Genomic DNA, 21,821 nt, shown 5'->3' on the forward strand with positions numbered 1-21,821 from the left:
GCTTACCTTGAATGCACAAGGCCCTGGGTTCTAATCCCCAGCACCACTATATATATGGATATAGATATAGATATATAGATATATCTTAAAGTTCATAAGGCACTCAAAGAACTCAACAACAACAACAACAAATCTGGTTTTTAAAATGATGTGAATAAACATTCCTCAGTATAAGACATACAAATGGCCAACTACAGAAAAAAACTTTCAATATCACTAATCATCAGGGAAATGCAAATCAAAACCAAAAATGATCCGGCATACTTGTGCATGCCTGTAATCATAGTTACTTGAGAGGCTGAGGCAGAAGGATCGAAAGTCTAGGATCAATCAGTCAGGGTAACACAGAAAGACCTTGTATCAACATAAAATTGGAGATATAGCTCAGTGGTATAGCACTTGCCCAGCATACACAAGGCGTTGGGCTCAATCCCCAGCATTGCAAACAAAACAAAAACACCAAAATGAGATATCATCTTACCCCAGTTTGATGGCTTTTATCAAAAAGACAACAAATTATGGTGAGGATACAGAAGGAAAACTTATACACTGTTGATGAGAATGTATATTAGTATAGCCATCATGGAAAAGAGTAAACAGTAAAACAAATTATGGTATGATACAGCAATTCCACTACTGAGTATGTCCAAAGGAAATGTAAACAGTGTATCAAAGAGATATCTGCACCCCTGTATTTACTGTGGTACTATTCACAAGAGCCAAGATCAACCAAGGTGTTGACCCATGATGATTGTATAAAGAAAATGTAGTATACAGACACAACAGAATATCATTCAACCACAAAAAATGATGAAATCTTGTCATTTTAAGGCAACATGAATTGAAATGGAGAATATTTTGCTTAAGTGAAATAAGCCCATTACAGAAAAACAAATATAACATGTTCTCCTTCGTACGTGGATGCTAAAAGTTGATTTCATAAGTAGAGAGTACAGTAGTGATTCCTAGAGCCTAGGAAGAAGGGGAAGATGGAGGAAGAATAAAAGGAGGTTAGGTAACAGATACAAAAATGGTTACATAAGAAAAATTCCTTCTAATATTCCATTGCACAGTTTGGTTAGTATAGTTCACAATAATTTATTATATTTTTTATAAAAAAAAAATTAGAAGAGAGAAGTTTGAAGCTCCCAATACACACACACCCCCAAAATGATTAATGATTAAGGAGAGGGAAATGCTAATTACCCTGATTTGATCATTGCACACTGCATAAGTGTATTATCATACTGAACCCCATACATATACAATTACTGTCAATGTAAAAGATTCTGAAAGCTATGCATGACTTTTTTCCCCCTCTCAAAAATCCAATCAATCAATCAGTACATTTTGTTAACTCTCTTACTTGAAAATACATCCCTGTATCCCTGTGGTAGGCAGCCTGTAAGATGGCTTCCCATGATCACCTCTCCCTCATATTTCATACTTGTATAAGGTCCTCTCCTTGAGTGGGAACAACCAACTGCCTTGTTTCTAACAAACTTCTGAGATTAAGTTTAAAAACAGTGGGACTTCTGCATAAGATGTTCTTTCCATTTCTCTCTGATTACTGGCTCTGGGCAAGCCAGCTGCAATGTCATGAGGTGGCATGGGCCTTTCCACCTGTGAGAGACCCTGAGCAAGAAGCACCCAGCTAGATAGCACTTGAATTGCTAACCCACAGGAACTGTGAGTTAACATCTATTGTCTTAAGCTAAATTTGGGATAACTTGTTCTACAATAATAGATTACTACAATCTCAAATTTTTACAGCTTGTATCACTAGCAAAGTAGTTAAGCTTCTGTCATCTCCTGGCCTAGCAACTAATTATATATAGTAGCTTCCTGCAGGATTAGCCTGTGGCAGCACCTGCCCCACTCTCTTCCTTTAGTCTTCACAGCAACCAGAGTCCAAAAGGCAGCAAGCAGGGCCAGCACTTAGGCATCTGTGCTTGGTGTAGGCAGGCACCTAGCCCAACAAGGTGTGTCAGAACCTGTAGAGGGAGAGGGGGTGGCAACCTAGTGTGGGGTGGTGGAGACAAAGTGGGTAAGGAGGAAGTTTACTGGGGGGAGGCAGAATGGAAGCCATGGGAACTTAGTTACATACAATGGAATTGATCCAACAAGTGACTTCATAAAGAAAAAAGATATGGAAAGGGAGAAGGGATGCTGTGTTAGCAGGCACGAAAACAACGTTAATTTAATTGGACATCAGAGCTAATGAGTAGTAATATTTTGAAAGGAATCTTTAAAAAAAAAAAAAAAGCAGGTCTCAATAGTGGGCTTAAAATATTCAGTAAACCATGATGTAAACTGATGTTCTGTTAGGCTTTCTTGTTCCATGTATAGATCACAGGTAGATTTCAGTATAAATCTTAAGGGCCCTAGGATTTTCAGAACAGTAAACGAGCATTGGCTTCAATTTAAAGTTACCAGATGAATTAGCACCTTACAAGAAAGCCAGTTTATATTTTTAGACTTTAAAGCCAGGCATTGACTTCTCCTCTCTACCTATGAAAGTTCTAGATGGCATCTTCTTCCAATAGCAGCACTTGCTGCTTCATCTTGTTCTTTATGTTATGAAGATGCTTCTTTTCTTAAACTCATGAACCAACCCTCTGCTAGCTTCCAACTTTTCTTCTGTAGCTTCCTCACATCTCTCAGTCTTCAAAGAATTAAAGAGAGCTTGGACCTTTTTCTGGATTAGGCTTTGGCTTAAGTGTATGTTGTGGCAGGTTTGATCTGTTCAGACTACTCAAACTTTCTCCCTATCAGAAATAAGGCTGTTTTGTTTTCTTTTCATTTACGGGTTCACTGGATTGACACTTTAAATTTCCTTCAAAAGTTTCTAGCTGAGTGTAGTGGCACAAGCCCATAATCCCAGTGGCTTGGAAGGCTGAGGCAGGAGGACTGCAAGTTCAAAACCACCCTTAGCAACTTAGGCCCTAAACAATTTAGCAAGACTCTCTCTGAAAATAAAATATTTAAAAAGGGCTGGGGATGTGACTCAATGGCTGAGTGCTCCTGGGTTAAATCCCCAGTACCAAAAAAAAAAAAAAAAAAAATCACAACTTTTTCCTTGTATTCATGACTTGGCTTATTGGCCCCAAAGGCCTAAGCTTTTAGCCTATCTCAGCTGCACATGCTTTTCTCATTCAGCTCAATCACTTCTAGTTTTTTTTTTTTGCGGGGTGAAGGGAGGGGTGGAGAGGTGGGTTACCAGGGATTAAACTCAGAAGCACTTGGCCACTGAGCCACATCCCCAGCCCTATTTTGTATTTTCTTTAGAGACAGGATCTCACTGAGCTGCTTAGTGCCTTGCTTTTGCTGAGGCTGGCTTTGAACTCTCGATCCTCCTGCCTCAGCCTCCCAAACCACTGGGATTACAGGCATTACTTCTAGCTTTTGATTTAAAGAGAGAGTAGTGGGGGCTCTTCCTTTTACTTGAGTGGTTAGAGGCCATTGTAGGGTTACTAACCAGCCTAATTTCAATATGTAATTTCTCAAGAAAGAGGGAAGACTGAGGAGAGGGAGAAAGATGGGGAAATGTGCCACAGTCTGGCTGGGCACAAATAACCAAGCCGCCACAAAGCACTTGTAGGTTCAAAACAGCAACTCTTTATTGCCAAACTCCACCAGCACTCCACACACGCTCCCTGGGAACACTCTCTCCCTCCACTGGGGTCCGTGCACACTCCCTCGGAACCCCACGAGAACTCAACGGGAACTCCAAAGTAGCAGGTGCCCGAGGCAGCAAGAGCCCCCTTATTGCTGGACAGTAAAGGTCATATATACAATTGAATACACAGCTTAACATAACCATCATCATCTCAATGGCTGGCTGGCGTGACCTCTCAACCACTCCCTTCTGGCAAAATGCCATGCGTCATCCCGACTCCTGACTCTGCTGTGGCCCTCAACATCTCCCCCCTTCTGTTTAATTAAACAACAAGCAATGTGGCTTAGGGACCGTGCCTATCTTAGGTTGTCCAATACTACATATGGTTCTTACCCGTCATCAGATGAGCTGACCTCAAGGCGTCATCCTCCTGTCTTAGGTTGGTACCATTGCAATTGGATCTTACCCATCATTGACTACCGGTCCAGCATACAGCCATACTTGTGGATAGGCCTTTGCACCAGTTGGGGGGGGGGGGTGAGGTTCTTTGCCTCACCTCTGTTGGCCCCCAAATTTGGCCTTTGCTAGCAGAAGGGAGGAGGATGCAAAATGCCACGACACCAAGCCAAATGACGGCTCTTTTTGTTCTCGCGGGGTTCCGAGAGTGTGCGCTCGGACCCTGGTCGAAATGGTCCCTTGATGGAGCAGTCAGAACACACAATACTTGCTGAGCACGCATCACGTACCTGCCCCAGAGAGCCAGGAGGCTGAGGCAGGAGTATCACAATTGTGAGGCCAGCCACAGCAACTTAGCAATATCCTGATTCTAAACAAACAACAACAACCAAAAAAAAAAAAAAAAAAAAACCTCACGTACACACAATACTTGTTGATAAAGTTTAGCAACTTACATGAGCAAGGTTTGTGGCACCCCAAAACAATTTCAACAGTAACATCAAAGATCACTGATCACAGATCACCATAACACATATAAAGAAAATATTATGTATTACAAGAATTATCCAAAGTGAAAAAGAGACAAGAAAGGAGCACATGCTGTTGAAAAAATGGTGCCAATAGACTGGGTGGGTGTAGGGTTGCCACCCCAGATTACACGTTGAACAAAACTTCAATGTATAAAAAATGTAGTATCTGAGAACTGCAGTAAATGAAAGCACAATAAGACAAGGCACCCGTGTACTTATTTTCCCTTGCTTGTCCTGAGAGTATCTGGGAGCACTGAAATCCCAAGAGCAATGAGCATACCTCGCATTCAGATTTTAAGTTTTAAAATACCATTCTCCACTAAAAAAATCATGGAAGCAAACAGAGGTCCCTTGGAGAAATAGCTATTTCCAAGGCTGAGAAAGGAAACTGTAAGGAACATGGAAGATTTTGAGTCAAAAAGCAAGAAAATGCTCCTAGAATGATGGAAACATTTCAAAAAAACCCAAATGCAATAGGAATGGATTCCCACTTAGTCAAACTAAGATCAATTTGAGCAACAAAAAACTACAGTAATGTATTATAACCCACTGATTAAAATAGAAATTGATACTGAAATAAATAATAGGTTAAAAGTTTGATGACTAATGGGATATATAACCTTCACATATCTCCCCACAAAATGCTAATAAATTACAAAAGGACAATGAATTAACTTTAGAATGGAGAAACCTGGCAGACATCTCTTAAGTAATAAAAGCTTTCATTAATAACCAAACCATCAAAATTGAGAGCTACTTTATTAAAGCAACAAAAAACCAAGGCATTGCTTCTGTGATATTTCTGTCAAAGAAACAGTCTGAACCTAGTCTTAATGAAACATTCAATAAACTTACACCAAGGGTCATTTTACAACAACTTTAATGTTATTTTCAAGTGTGAAGGTCATGAAAACCAAGAAAAAGCTGAGAATTCACTCCAGTGTGAAGGAAACTAAAGAAATATAAGCTTCCATGAAAGGTATGATGAAATCTTGCTATGGACATTGTTGTGACAAAAGGTGAGACTTGAATGGGTTCTGAAGATTAAGGAGTAGCAACTGAAGTTCAGGATATGCTACCTCAAAATGTGCTGCTATGGCATATTGACTATTTTGAGTTAAAGGCATTTGAAAAATAGCAGGTACAAGAAAAATGCTTTGATTTTCCTTTTGTTTCTTTTTAGTTGTTGATGGATCTTTATTTTATTTATATGTGGTGCTGAAAATTGAACCCAGTTCCTCACACATGCTAGGCTCTATCACTGAGCTACTAAACCTAGCCCTTCCTTCTGTTTCTTAAAAGCAGGATATAAAATTGCCATGTAAAAATGCCATTCCTATACCAAAAGGAGAGCACTGCTCTTCCTCAAGGAGGGGAAGTTGAAGTGGAGGGAAATACATACAAATAAACTCGTTAACCCTATTATATTTCATCATCTCATTTACCGAAAACCTGAAAAACTTAAATTGAGCAAGAAACATACCACTTTTGGTAACTCTGAAATAAACATTTATGTTTTTAGAGTTCTATTCTTTTGAGATATTCATTCATATTAATTATATCACTTATAATGTTAATAAATTATGTAATAAGCTCTAAATTATGATTTATAATCTATTTTAATGCACCTGTGTGAATTTCATTAAAATATTCACTGAATTGAAAACTTGGGACTTAATAGGTTAAACTAATGCTTACCTTCCTAGCCATTCTTCATCCAATTGACTACTCTAGCCCAAGTCAGTTTGCCTTGTCACATTTTCAAAATGCACTACTCTTCAGACAATTTAGTTACTGCAGTCTAGACCCTGAATGTCTCCCAAAGTCTAGGTGTTGTTAAAGGCTTGGTCCCCAGGATGGCACTAAAGGGAAGTGGTGGAAGCTTCTAGGGGTGAAGCCTGGGGAGGAAATGAGACTAGGATTTAGGATTAAGAGAGAGAGGAAATGCCCAGGAGCAACTGAGATGCAGAAAGTGCTCAGAAATAACTAATCCTTCAGTAGAATGAGGGAAATATGCAAGTACAGGGAAAACTGGTGAGATGCTGTGCAATTCCATCCTGGCTCCACCTCTAGTCCAGCCCCCAGCACCAGCCTGCTATAAATATTAACATCCCACACCAACAGGTTGCTGTCTCTCCCTCTGGAGACAGTCCACATTCAAACACACCAAAGGCATCTCTGTAGCAACTGCCCTCACTTTCCCTTGAATATGTATCTAGTTTTCTAAATAAATGTCTGTCTGTGCCTTAAAAAAAAAAAAAGAGGTGGGACCTATTAGGAGGGCTTTAGGTCACCTTCAAAATGATAAGGTGACTCTAGCTCCTTCTTCATCCTTTCTTTTGCTTCCTTCCAATGAGGTGAGTGGTTTTGCTTTGCCAATGTACTCTATTTATTTATTTTGTGGTGCTGGGGATTGAACCCAGGGCCTTGTGCATGCTAGGCAAGCACTCTACCAAGTGAGGTAAATCCCCAGCTCCAATGTACTCTTGTCACATTGTGCTTCCTCATCACAGGCCGAAAGCCATGGGGCCAACTGATCATGGACTAGAACTTCCAAAACTGTGAGCCAAAATAAACCTTTTCCTTTTATAAGTTAGTCATCTCAGATATTTTGTTATAGTGATGGAAAGCTGACTAATGCCTCAGCATATAAGTAGTAAACGTTAGTGTATCATTTAGTCTTTCTTTTCTTTTTTTTTTAATATTTAATTTTTAGTTTTTCGGCGGACACAACATCTTTGTTTGTATGTGGTGCTGAGGTTCGAACCCAGGCCTCAGGCATGCCACGCGAGCGCACTACTGCTTGAGCCACATCCCTAGCCCCCATCTTTATTTTCTTATAAGGGCTCGTGTCATGCAAAAATTCTATTAAATAGGGCTGGAGGTGTAATTCATTGGTACTGTGCTTGTTCAGCAGGTGTGTGACATCGTATTTGATACCCAATAAACAAACAAAAAAACCAAAAAATTATATTATATACATTTGTATGCTTTTCTCCTATTAATCTGAATTTATGTCAATTGAATGCTCAGGCCAATCAAAAAGCCCTAAGAGGATAGGTGCAAAATTTTGCCTCCTCTATATGGCAAATTATTTACTGATGGAGAATATAGGAGAATATTCTTATATAGGAGAATATTCTTGTTTGTAGAAATTACACACTGAAGTATTTAGGAGTGATGAGACATCATTTTGGCAATTTACTCTGAAATGATTCAAATACTTGTAATGGCTCTGAAAATCTGGATTGTTCCATCTAAAAAAAAAGCAAATCAGATCACATCCTATCTACCTTACCTTCCAATGACTTCTAAAGAATTTTTGAAAAAAAACCAAGATGTTTACCATGGCTTACAAGATGTACATGATCTGGCCCACTTGCTTCTCCTATCTCATTTATTAACATCTTCCCTGCACTCATTACACTCCAGACAACTGATCACATTACTGTTCTTTTAACAGACTGAGCAATACACCTCAAACATACAAGGTTTTTGTATTTGTGATTCCCTTTGCTGGGAATTCTTTTCACCCCTCTTCTAGATCTTTCCTAAAATGTCACTTCCTCAAAGAAGCCTTCCCTGACACTTGTCTTCCTTATTTATATTTATCGTTACCTCAAACATTCCACATATATGGTTTTCTGCCTCCTTCCATAAGAGTAAGTACCATGTTGTACTCAATATTGTACCCTCAGTGCTTACAGTAGTGGTAGATAATCAGTAAGTAGTTAAATGAACAAAGATAAGTTGCATGTGTTACTCATTGCCTTTTGTGTACAATAGTATCTAGCCACCTAATTAAAGATAAATCAACCAAACTTCAAATTTATTCATGGATTAAAGAATCCACAAATTAAGAATTCTATAATGTATTATACCTAGCAGAGGCAGGGTATGAGAAACAAACAATTAAGCCTCTCTAATACCACTTTTCCTTATGAAAACTCAACATAACCTTTTAAGCTTCCCATACAAATAGGGTTATTAAAGGTACTTGATTTTTCTTGTAGTTCTAACTGAGCTTCATTTCACATAATTTAAGTCAGAAACCCTAACCCTATCTCCCAAAATGTTGACCATGAGCATCAATGTCAGATTAGCATATTAAAGGAGATAAATGCCAATTTGAACTCAAATAAACAAAACTAGGAGGATATCTCAGCTTCTAGAGCCTGTTTTACATTTTATGTGGTCTGACAGTCCTCCTCACAGATGTGCCCTCAGAGGTAAAGCTCTTAAATCTAAAACCATAGCTCCCTAGACATTAACAGAACCACAGATTATTATTTCTCATTAAAAACATCCCAAAATCGGGCTGGAGTTGTGGCTAGTGGTAGAGTACTTGCCTAGTACACGTGAGGCACTGGGTTCAAACCCCAGTACCACATAAAAAATGAAATAAAGATATTATGTCCACCTACAACTAAAAAATAAATATTAAAAAAAATCTCCAAATCAAGTCCCAAATGTAGCACAAGAAAGTTCCTAATCAGTGTTGCTTTCTCATGTTAAGAACTAATTAACTTGAAGATGCCAACACTCCCACCAGGACACAGTTGCACAATCCTTTAATCACAGCAGCTCAGGAGGCTAAGGCAGGTAGACTGCAAGTTCAAGGCCAGCCTCAGCAACTTAGGGAGACCTTAAGCAACTTAGTGAGACTCTATCTTAAAATAAAAAATAAAAAGGCTTGGAATGTAGGGATGTGGCTCAGTGGTTAAGCATCCCTGGGTTCAATCTCTAGTACCAAAAAAAAAAAAAAGATGCCAAGACTCTCAATTCATGCAAATAGTAGACCAGTTTGAAAACTGGTTCTTGGTGAAATCTTACAGACATGTTTTGCTCAGCCAACAGCATTTCTGAAAAACTCTTTCGTCCAATCAAGTAGACTATTTAAGTAAAAAATTCATTCCTCAGTTGCATTAGCCATATTTTAAAGTGCCCTGGGACACATGAAGTTAGTGGTCACCCTAGTGGACAGCACAGATATAGAACATTTCTGTCACTGTGGAAAGGTCTGTTAGATATGCTGTATTTAAATTTCTGAATACTTTTTAAAAAAGATTAACACTGGGGGCTGGGATTGTGGCTCAGTGGCAGAGTGTTCGCCTACCACATGTGAAGCCCTGGGTTCGATCCTCAGCACCACATATAAATAAATAAAGGTATTGTGTCCAACTACAATGAAAAAAAAAAAGATTAACATTGAAAAAAAAAGAACTCTCACAATGAAATACAGATTTCCACCTTCTTTAGAAAAATCATCATCTGAAAAACCTTAGTGGAATTCTTACCTAACGGAATGAGCAGAGTTGAACAGGGCTGCTGCCTTCTTTGAGGCAGGGTACTTTTATGCTTTTCAGCTCTCTGTGGTCTTCATTACTACCTACCGTATTATAACATGAACTTGGAGAGGCTGAAGTTAGGCCTTCAGATGTACTATGGGTAACTAAAAGCAAAATAAAGCATGGCATCCCTGCCTTCTTTTGTATCTATCTCCTTTATCACCTTGAATTTTGGGTTGGTAATAAAGGAGAACCCTACTTAGTTCTGCATGCAAACATGCTAATCCTTTAAGGAGTGCTTACCTAAAAACTAGTAACACAAGGTTTATTAGCTCTAAATTTATCTAATCTATTTCACCCCCCTTTAAGACTTAGCATCTTGTTTCAGACTCCTGGAGTGGTACCTAGAAGTCTTCAGTCACTGTCCTACATATTCTAAGAAATCAACCCATGATGAGACTGCCCCTCTAAGCAGAAGCAATCATCTCATGGAAATAGAACTGTTCCCTTCCAGGATCACAGGTTTGATAAACACTCTGAGCAGCAAGTGGAAATTGGCCCCCTCAAGTGATAAGAGCTTCTTCAGAGCCACCTAATAGAATCAGAACTGAGAGAAGGATCAACAAAAGTACAATTTGACCAAGACAGCTTGGTATGTATACCTCTTACCCCCTGCCTCAATTCTTCCTCTATTTAAAACTAAAGTTCCTATGAGCACCTTAAAGACAGGACTGAGATGCCAAATCGCTGCCTTCCTGATGTGGCCATTTTGACTAAAATTCTTCTCCTGCTTTTCACCATTACCTTTTGTTTGGTCTTGTGGGTGAGTGACTAGGCGAGGTCTATTGAAACCCCTGATGCCTAGGACTCTAGTAATAATATCTGAACTTCACTCCTTTATGTTACATGCCTGGGTTTCTAAGCAAAATGAAACTATTTCTGCTAATTAAGTTCAATTAAAACAAAATCCCATAGCCTTATTTCTAGTTTTTTGGTGAGATTTTTTAGACCACCTAGAAAGAATGTCCAAAGTTCAATTGTATGTCAATCAAATGGTTTTATTTCTGCAATCTACAAAATAGTTAAGTACTTTGCTTTGAAACATTTCATTCAAGAGCATTTAGCATTAGATTTAAAAATATGCATATTATAAAAACAGCTTATAGAGACCTAAGGAATTTTAGGGTTCTCATTTTACAGATGAGGAAACTAACCTTCAGAAAAATCAAGAAACTCATATAAAGTCAGAATGCTAGAGAAGATCAGAACCAGGGTTCTTTTCACCTTTCCCCTACAAATAGGTAATACATACCACACCATTATAAACCCCAATATATATGTGATGTTGGCATGCTTCTACCAAAAGAGTTACAATCTCAGCTACTTGAGAGGCTGAGACAGGAGGATAGCAAGGCCTGCCTGAACAACCTAGTGAGACACTGTCTCAAAAAACAAAGTAGAGGATGAAAACCAATGTTAGCACACTTGCTTACAAAGCAAAAAAGAGAAAAAGAAAGAAGAGAGAAAGAAAAGAAAGAGCCTATGTTTTCTCCTGTTGAATTTGGGCAGAGGTTTCTAACTGCTTTAACCAATGAAATACAGAAGTGATAGTGGATGATCCAAGAACTAAAATAAGGCACTATGGCTTCTGCCCAGCTTGCTCTTCCTCAGAGTACTTGCCTAAGGAAGCCTAGGCAACATAAAGGTAGCCCAATTCACAGCTTCAGCTATGCTCCCTCCCAGCTGACAGTCAGCACTAACTGGCAGGCGTCAGGTGAAGAACTCTTCAGATGATTTCAGTTTCCCAGCTGAGGACCCAGACATCTGAGAGTCAAGACAAATCATCCTTGCTTGTTGGCCTTGTCTCAACTCCTCACCCACAAAAATGAGAGACAAATAATTGTTGTTTTAAGTCACTAAGCTTTAGGGTAACTTGTTTGCAACCATTGTAATTGGGATAGAGTCTTTCAGAAGATCAATGTCTGCCTTATAAATATTCAATAAATATTTGAGTAATGAAATATTGCCCAAGTCAAATGAAATAAAATGGTGGCTTAGCTTACCATTCGGGAGGCACCATGCTTCCATCCACATCCCAGAATGTGTTTTTGCCATTCATTTCAGTAGTATATATAACCCATCGGTGACGGCCTGGGTGGAAAGATGTGAGAAATAAAGGAAATCCTTTTTTTTTAAAGTAATAAATGCATGATATCAAAGAAGACATCCTTGTTATTAAAATATTTTTATGTCCTCTTACATAAGAGGCCTATGAGAGGAATAATACCATGGGTGTATTAGTGAAGGCAAGCTCCAGCAAGTGTGAGGCTGGTAAGCTTTATCAAAAACCTGTCTGCCCCCAAAGCAAGATCTCTGAACCAGGGATTAAGACAACTCAATGATGTGGGTGGGGCTCTGACCTTTCCCAAAGGGAAGAATCCTTGCTTCTCCCCAGTTCCCTGAAGAGGGCAGTAACAGAAAAGTTTACCGGAATGTATTCACAGCTGCTCAAGTTTACTCAGAAAAGTGCTCTTCCTGAGATCAGAGCAGAATGTATTCACAGTGATCATACTTGAATTATGTTTCCATACAAATGTTTTAAAAAAAACATTTCTGATCCTTTTGAAAAAATATGAACTATATATAATAAGCAAATGTTATAAATGATTGGTAAGTAGGACAGTTCATATCATCAAAACAGTATGGCTACATTTTTTAAAAATATATTTATTAGTTTTTTAGGTGGACACAATATCTATATTTTATTTTTATGTGGTGCTGAGAATCAAACCCAGTGCCTCACACATGCCAGGTGAGAGCGCTACCACTTGAGCCACATCCCCAGCCCCATGGCTACATTTTTTATTTAACACATTTCTGTGGTATAGTTGGTGGCTTAACCACTGCTTACAAAATTGTTTCTATTGGGTTCTGAAATAAACACCCAGGTTTCAATCAGGGCTTTGTTACTTACTATCAGGCAAACGTTATAAGCTTCAGTTTCTTTATCTATTAAAAGTAGATGATTATTTCTATATCTTGTGGTTGCTGTGAAAATTAAATATCAAACTCATACACATAGTTCAATATTGGGTGTATAAATACTCAATACATCAGGCACAGGAGTGTACACCTATAATTCCAGTGACTTGGGAAACTGAAGCAGGAGGATTATAGGTTTGAGGCCAGTCTCAGCAACTTAGTGAAGCTCTGAGAAACACAGCAAGAACCTGTTTCAAAATAAAAAGAGGACTGGGATGTAATTTAGTGGTAAAGTACCCCTGGGTTCATGAGTTCAATCCCCAATACCCCACCACCACCTGCAAAGTGAAGAATAAATAGTAATTCCCTTTACCTCTTCCTCACTGCCACTAACCCTAACCCTCAAGTTGGAAACATTGAATTTATTCCTATAATAGATCTTAAACCAATAAGCAAAAGGTAATCTGCATTTAGTTTACAGGGTTTTCCTAGGTGAATATATAATCAACAAAGATTGACTAATGCTATTTATATATGACCTTGTTTATTAAAAGAAATACAGATATCAATCAATATATATTTTCACTTTGGAGAAATCAATCTTTTAAAAAAAATTTTAACTAATTTTTTAAAAAATAAATGACAGCAGAATGCATTACAATTCTTATTACACATATACAGCACAATTTTTCATACTTCTGGTTGTATACAAAGTATATTCACATCAATTCATGTCTTCATACATGTACTTTGGATAATAATGATCATCACTTTCCACTATCCTTGCTAACCCCCTCCCCCTCCCTTCCCCTCCTACCCCTTTGCCCTATCTATACTTTCATCTATTCCTCCCATGCTCCCCCTCCCTACCCCACTACAAATCAGCCTCCTTATACCAGAGAAAACATTTGTTTTTTGGGGATTGGCTAACTTCACTTAGCATTATTTTAGAGAAATCAATCTTAAGGACAGATATGTAAGAGTAAAGTATAATCCTATGAGGCAGGGAAATATGAAGGCAGATTAAGGAAACCTTGAAAAAGGTTTCATATATTAGGCAATGACAATAGAATTAGGCTACAATGATAGACCTGGGCCTCAAAAATCTAACATTTTGATAGACATTAAATACAATATATTTATCCAAATGTTAGAAGTCCACAGTCAGACCCAGCAATTCCACTTCCAAGAATTTATTCTTAGAATATCTAAATGAGGGCTGGGGATGTGGCTCAAGAGGTAGTGCACTAGCCTGGCATGCATGCGGCCCGGATTCGATCCTCAGCACCACATACAAACAAAAGATTTTGTATCCGCCGATAACTAAAATAAATAAATAAATATTAAAGTTCTCTCTCTCTGTCTCCTCTCTCACTCTCTCTTAAAAAAAAAAAAAAAAAAAAAGAATATCTAAATGAATATGGATGTAGTTATAAGCAAGTTCCCTGTAGCAAAAAGTAGAAGGCAAGCTAAATGTCTATCAACAGTCAAGAGTTTGAAAAAATAACAGTTCTTCTATAGAGTGGAATATTGTGCTAATTAAAAACAGTGCTGTGATTTTTTTTTAAATAAGAAAACAAAACTAGATATTCAAACAAAAAAGAACACTGTAGATTCATTTAGCTAATAAGGAAAAATGATCCATATTTTTTAATGAAAAATATTTCCATTTGGGGCTGGGGATGTGGCTCAAGCAGTAGCGCGCTCGCCTGGCATGCGTGTGGCCCGGGTTCGATTCTCAGCACCACATACAAATAAAGATGTTATGTCCGCCGAAAACTAAAAAAAATAAACATTAAAAAAATTCTCTCTCTCTCTCTCTCTTAAAAAAAAAAAAAGAAAAGAAAATGGAGAAAACTATAGAACTGACCTAAGGTTTCTGTGAGCTTTAATCATTAAATACGTCTGTAAAGCACTTAGCACAGTGCTTGGCAAAAAAAAAAAAATTCCGATTACAAATATGCATAATATAATCCTATAAATAAGTGTAGGTTTATACATTCATTAGTCTTAAGTATCTAAGTACAAGCTAATTAAAAGAGGTATTTGATTACAAAGGGGGAACATTCATTTTTTTACTTCATACACTAAATTTTAATGGTTTACAACAGTGTCATTTTCTTAAATTAGCAGAAACGAAGATAGCTGTATTTTCAATGAAGAAAGAAGAAAGAAGTGAAAGAAGAAAGGAAATTAACTTAATCTTAGTTTATAACAGTGATGAGCAGAAAGAATATTGCCCTGGGCTCTGCCACTGTTTCTATTACTTGGTTAAGTCTCTTTGGTTAGGACATTTCTTGGACTCTGGTTTCTTCACCTATAGAACAATAGTTTTTAGATAACCTTTTACAATCTGTTCCAAGTCTAAAATTCTATGGTTTCTATATTGAAAATAGTATGGTTATAGAGTATGTAAGAAGCTACTTAATTCTCATAGACCAAACTGCATTCAATGTAACCATAGCATGGTTTCTATACTCCTAAGAAATATCTTTCACTGTCTGGTGATGATGACCTAGTTCCTCATTTGAAAAATGGGGGAAGTGAGGAGACTAAAGTATTTGCCTCAAAGAAATCTTGAAGATTAAAGTAGCTGATGAATGTTATTTGTTTAGCATAGCACCTAGCTTTGGTAAACACTCAATAAATGCTAGGTCATTACTTCACATTATATATTTTTCCCTTGGATGAAGATTAGTTGTTTTTTCCTCTTTGATACCTTTCATCTCAATCAAGAGAATTTTTTTTTTTGAGAATCTTTTTATTATTATAAAAACAACAAAAGCACATAGTAAAAAAAAAAAAAATCCAACAATTCAAGAAGGTAATAATAATAACAATAATAGCGCTGATATTTACTGAGCACATATGTACCAAGCATTAGGCCCGTGGTTCTCCGGCAATTTTGCCTCACAGGAGGCAAATATCTACAATGCCTGTAGATATTTTTGGTTGTCATACCTGTAGAGAGAAAGTGCTACTTGCACGTAGGAGGTATGTGCCAAGAATGCTGTTGCCCATTCTACACCTAGGACAGCATCTCACAACAAATTATCTGGTCATGGTGTTAGTTCAAGGTTAAGAAACCTCCATTAAGATAAGTTCTTCCTGTTCTCTTTTCATCATTTTTTAATACAACTTTAGATGAGAAGACTGAGGCTTAGAGAAGTTAATAAGTTCACCAGGTCACAAAGTTATAAAATGGAGGGTCAGAATACTGAACCACCATTGTCTGATTCTAAGTTTCTTGTGTTTGGAAATGTAATATGTAAACCAAGAGTATATATTTTCTTCCTTTGAGGATACCAAACATCGTTCTGCAACTGGAGAACTTTGTTATGCATATCTTTAACATCTTTGTACATAAAATTATAGGTATATCATTCTTTTTTTTTAAAGAGAGAGAGAGAAAGAGAATTTTTTAATATTTATTTTTTAATTTTCGGCGGATACACATCTTTATTTTTTTTTATTTTTATGTGGTGCTGAGGATCAAACCCAGCGCCCCGCACATGCCAGGCAAACGTGCTACCGCTTGAGCCACATCCCCAGCCCAAGGTATATCATTCTTAATAACACAAAAGCATTCTAAAAAGTGTTTAAATTCATCATTATCAACTTATACATGATAATGTTGCTTTTGAGATTTATTACTAAAAGCCTGCCGCAATAAGTGTCTTTGTCTCACAAAAATATTTATAGGATGAATTCTTTTAAGTGCTGAGACAAAAGATAAATGCAGTATAATTTTTCACAAATATTGCCAAACTGTCCTCCAAAATGCCTGAATTAATCTATTCTATCCCTTTCCCAAAATTGGAATATGTCCCCACATGGAAAAGTACCTCTAACTTTGTTAAGTTGCATTCTTGTAATATCAAGTGAGGATTAGCATTTCTCATACTTTTGTTAATCATTTAGTTTTTCTCTATTGAGTTTTTCATTTTTTTCCAAGTAAGAACTCCTTTGTACGGCATGAAAAATAGACTCCTATCAAATCCCAAACCCAAATGCCAAAAATACTGCACTCACCAAAAAATTGCTTGTTGTCTTCATAGTATTTGTTTCCATATTTGTCTTCCCCCACTAATGTACCAACTCTCACGTCATTTGCTCTGTAATTATCCCAAAGAAAACAGACATTTTAGAATGATTCATTGTTCACAACAAACCAAAATAAAGTGAGAATACCAACTTTCAAACACAAAGGCTGCTACATCAATTAGAAGAATGAGTTGCTGTGAATGGTCATTGGTTGTATACTTCTAGCCTTCACCTCCAGGCTCTTGCCACTTAATACTGAAGAATCAGCTTTCAGGTTAAGAACTCTAGTCTTAACTTAGCTCATGCTACCCCACCGCCCCAGTATCATGCAGACAGGATGGGAAAAGATAAACTAATACAACTAATGTGCTTAAATTACACTAAAAATACAAATGTAACATATTCAAATTATAGGACTTTTATCTACTTTCCCTGTGCAAACAAGTTTGGAATAAGCAAATCCTCCAGGAAGTCAGGGAGCCAAAGTATTTGGTCTTTTATTTATTTATTTTTTTTTTAATACTGGGGATTTATCCCAGGGGGGAATTAACCACTGAGACACACTCCCTGCGCTTTTAATTTTTTGAGTCAGGGTCTCGCTAAATTGCTGAGACTGGTCTCGAACATGCAATCCTGTCGCAACCTCCCAAATCGCTGGAGTTACAGGTGTTTGCCACCCTGCCCGGGGCTTCATCTTCTAAAAATGATTCAAATATTTCTTGGTTCTTTCATTCCACTAGGTCTCCAAATCGTTTTCGGGGAACTATGTGCCCGTCAGGGATGTTTGGAATAGTGAAGACCATTTTGGTTACCTCCTTCAATCTCTTATCGCACAGGGAGGGAACTGAAGGATAGTTCAAGGAAAAAACTTTCCCAAGGTCACCATGTGAACGTCTCTGATAATGCTCATTACACTCCAGGGGGCGGGGGTGCTCCATCTCTAGAGACGGCTTCAGTTCCGTCCTGTGGACGCCGGGGACAGACTTCGACCCGGGGATTGTAGGCAAAGATTGGGCCGGCTGTCCTTGAGATTCTCCAAGGTGACCCAAGCCTGGGACCCTCCTCAAGGAACCAAGCAATGCAAATCCAGCCCTAGAAACCAAGAGCATAGCTCTAGACGCATACCTGAAGAAAACTCGCAAATAGCCACGGAGACCGCCGTGGCCACTGACCTGCTGCAGCCCGCGTTTCAGGACCTGCAGCAACTCCATCTTGCCTGGCAGGCCCCGCCTTCCGGGTGCGCCGTGCAAAACCCACCGGGCGGAAGCAGCCACTCAGCCGCAGGGAGCTGACGCGCTGAAGGTTCCGACACTCGGCTCTGAGCGTGCGCAGAACTGCAATTTTCCTGCACTGAGACTTTCCAACTTGCTAAATGGGCGTTGTTGGTTCCTCAGTAAAGCAAAGGCACCTTAAATTTTAATGTTGTCAGAGGTTGCACCTAGAAGGCGAGTGTGTGGTGGAAAGCTCGGCTTCAAAAGGCTTTCCAATACAAGGGGTTCCTCCTTTGGAAATTTATTTCTTCATTTAAAAAGGTTTGGCTCAGACTATTCCAGAAATCCCTTCCAGCACCAAGATTCCTTAGAAACGAGATAACTATTAAGGAATTTACTACTGACCACATACTAGTACACATGAAATGGGGTACATATATTGGTGATATGTTGGCAGGGGAGTCTCACCCTTTGCTCTTTCAGACTCCATTCCACCATATCATTTCTTTCAAATGGCAAGATTTATGTTTATTCTGTAATTATAAATTTTCCTAATTTTAAGATAGTTTTAAAAATGGAAACAATATTATTTCTTGAAGGTCCAAGTAATAAGACTGCACCCTGAGAAATAATGTAATTTTATGTTAGTAATTCTTCAATTCCAAAGGAGAAATTTCCAATACCAGGATCAAATTTTCCTAGATTCATCAGTTGTTTCAAAATCGTGTCATATTTGAATTTATATTGAACTGTGATTTATATGTACTTAAAATTTTTTTACCTGAAATATTTTTGAAGTATATCCAAGAACTCTTTCAAAAACATAACTACATCACCATTATACTGCCTTAAAAAGCTAACAGTAATTCCTTAGTATCATTAAATATCCGAGGAATGTTCAAATGTCCCTAATTGGTCTTTTATTTTCCTAATAATTTCTTTCTTTTTTTTTTTTTTTTTTTTTAGTTTGCCCAAATAAGATCCACACATTGTAAATGGTTGATTTTTTAAAAATATTTTCTTTAAATTTATAGCCTCCCTCTGCTGACTCATAGTGGGGTAGGGAGGGGGAGCATGGGAAGAATAGATGAATTCTAGATAGGGAAGAGGGGATGGAGGGAAAGGGAGGGGACAGGGGATTAGCAAGGATGGTAGAATATGATAGACATCATTATCCAAAGTACATGTATGAAGACATGAATTGGGTGTCAACATACTTTATATACAAAAAGATATATGAAAAATTGTGGTATATATGTGTATTAAGAATAGTAATGCTGTTATTTGTTTATCAATAAAAAAGAAACAAATAAATAGATTTATAGCCTCCCCCCCTTTTTTTCTTCTTTCCTTTTAATTTGTTAAAGAAATAGCCTATTTTTCCTATAATTTTTCATTGCCTGTAGCTTGGTAATTGTGTACTAGTGATACTCTATCCTGTTTTTCCTGTATATTTGTACTTAGACCTAGATGTTTGACCAATTCTGACTTCTTTCTTTTTCTCCCTTTCTTTTTCAGTACTGGAGATTGAACCTAGGGCCTCACACATACTATGTACACTTTCTTCTTCTTTTTTTAAACTCTCTTTTTTTTAATATTTATTTTTTAGGTGTAGATGGACACAACACAGTGCCGTTATTTTTATGTGGTGCTGAGGATCGAACCTGGGTCCTGCCCGGGCTAGGTGAGCGCTCTACCGCTGAGCCACAATCCCAGCCCCATACTATGTACACTTTCTTCCACTGAGTGCCACCTCCAGGTTTTGAGTTATTTTTACTGTTAAGTATACTTCGAAGGTAGCCATAGCCTTACTTCAGAGAGCACATGGTGTCTGCACATGGTGCTTTTAGCCATCCTTGATAAGCACTGCCTAAATACTTCCATTCCTTTTCATTTATTAACCACAATTCTTCTATAAAGAGTAACCTGCCCTTAACTATTTGGTTCCTGAGATGCTGTTCATATAGGAAAGGCAAGATGTACTTTATTCTCTCCCTTATGCAACAGTCTTAAAAATAACAATTTTGGGCTGGAGTTGTGGCTCAGTGATAGACTGCTTGCCTGGCACTGGTTCGATTCTCAGCAATCATATAAATAAATTAATTAAATAAAGGTCCATCAACAACTAAAAAAAAATTTTTTAAAGAAAAATTTGTCTTCTTAGCAGTGTGCTTTGTGCATATGTGTGGTAAAAAAACAAAAATTTAATCTTTCCAGGGATGGTGCACATGCCTGTAATCCCAGAGACTTAGGAGGCTGAGACCAGAGGATCACAAGTTCAAGACCAGCCTCAGCAATTTAGCAAGGCCTGCAGCGACTCAGTGAGAACTTGTTTCAAAATAAAAACTAAAAAGTGCTAGCGACGTGGCTTAGTGGTAAAGTGCCTGTGAGTTCAATTCCCAGAACCAATCTCCCCCCACCATAAAAAAACCCAACTTAACCATTTTTACATATACAGTAATATTAATTACATGCACATTATTGCACAACATCTCTAGAACTTATTCATCTTGCAAATATTAAATTGTATACCTATTAAACAGTCCCCCCCTCCTTTATCCCTGGGGAAGACACCATTCTACTTTTTGTTTCCAAGAGTTTGACTACTTCAGACATTTATATAAGTGAATTCATGTAGTAGTTGTCTTTTTTGCAATTGGCTTCCTTCACATAGCATAATGTCCACAATGTCCACCCATGTTGTAGTATATGACAGTGTCTTCTTTTTTAAAAAAGTATTTATTTTTTAGTTGTAGTTGGACACAATACCTTTATTTCACTTAATTATTTTTATGTGGTGCTGAGGATTGAACCCAGGGTCTCGCACATGTGAGGCAAGCGCTCTAATGCTGAGCCACAAGCCCAGCCTGACAGGGTCTTCTTTTAAAAGCCTGAATAATGTTCTATGTTACGTATATACCAGCTTTTCTTTATCATTCATTTGTCCATGTCATTTAGGTTGCTTCCCCCTCTTGGCTGTTGTGAATACTGCTACAGTGAACATGAGTGTGCAAATATCTCTAAGATCCTGTTTTCAATTCTTTTCAATGTATATCCAGACGTGGGATTGCTGGATCATATGGTAATCTTATTTTTAATTTTAAAGGAACCTCCATATTGTTTTCCATGGTGCCTGGCTCATTTATACTACCTGCTACAATGCGCAAGAGTTTCAATTTCTCCCCATCCTCACTGACATTTGTTACACACACACACACACAAACACACACACACACACATTTTAATAGTGGCCATCCTGATGGGTGTGATATTTCAATGTGTGTGTGTGTGAGTGTGTACTGGGAATTGAAACCAGGGGCACTTAACAACTGAGCCACATCTCTAGCTGCCCCCCCATTTTTTTGTGTGTATTTTATTTATTAGAAACAGGGTCTCACTGAGTTGGTTAGGGCCTTGCTAAATTGCTGAGACTGGCTTTGAACTGGGAGATCCTCCCTGTCTCAGCCTCCTGAGGGATTACAGGCGTGTGCCACCCAGCCAGGCTTATTTGTGCTTAATCTATTTCAGTAATGTCTTATAGTTTTCAATGTTCAAGTCTTCTACCTCCTTTGTTGATTTTATTTTATTTTATTTTATTTTTTTAAAGAGAGAGTGAGAGAGGAGAGAGAGAGAGAATCTTTTTTTAATATTTATTTTTTAGTTATCGGCGGACACAACATCTTTGTTTGTA

The 21,821-nt window shown here is 37.9% G+C and overlaps 1 protein-coding gene across 1 annotated transcript in view; it reads right to left on the bottom strand.

Annotated features, from left to right (window-relative positions):
• The window catches only part of Ndufa12 (NADH:ubiquinone oxidoreductase subunit A12), a 41,622-nt gene extending 23,442 nt beyond the window's left edge, over positions 1-18,180 (bottom strand). The window contains exons 1-3 of the mRNA XM_076853211.1: positions 18,045-18,180; positions 16,908-16,990; positions 11,957-12,044 (exon numbers count right to left, since the gene is read on the bottom strand). Of these exons, the coding sequence (XP_076709326.1) occupies positions 11,957-12,044; positions 16,908-16,990; positions 18,045-18,130 (257 nt within the window). The 5' untranslated portion in view covers positions 18,131-18,180. The remainder of the gene's footprint in view (positions 1-11,956; positions 12,045-16,907; positions 16,991-18,044) is intronic.
• Between the last annotated feature and the right edge of the window lie 3,641 nt (positions 18,181-21,821).

Source organism: Callospermophilus lateralis, chromosome 4, assembly GCF_048772815.1.
Source record: "Callospermophilus lateralis isolate mCalLat2 chromosome 4, mCalLat2.hap1, whole genome shotgun sequence".
In the NCBI taxonomy this organism is placed as follows: domain Eukaryota; kingdom Metazoa; phylum Chordata; class Mammalia; order Rodentia; family Sciuridae; genus Callospermophilus; species Callospermophilus lateralis.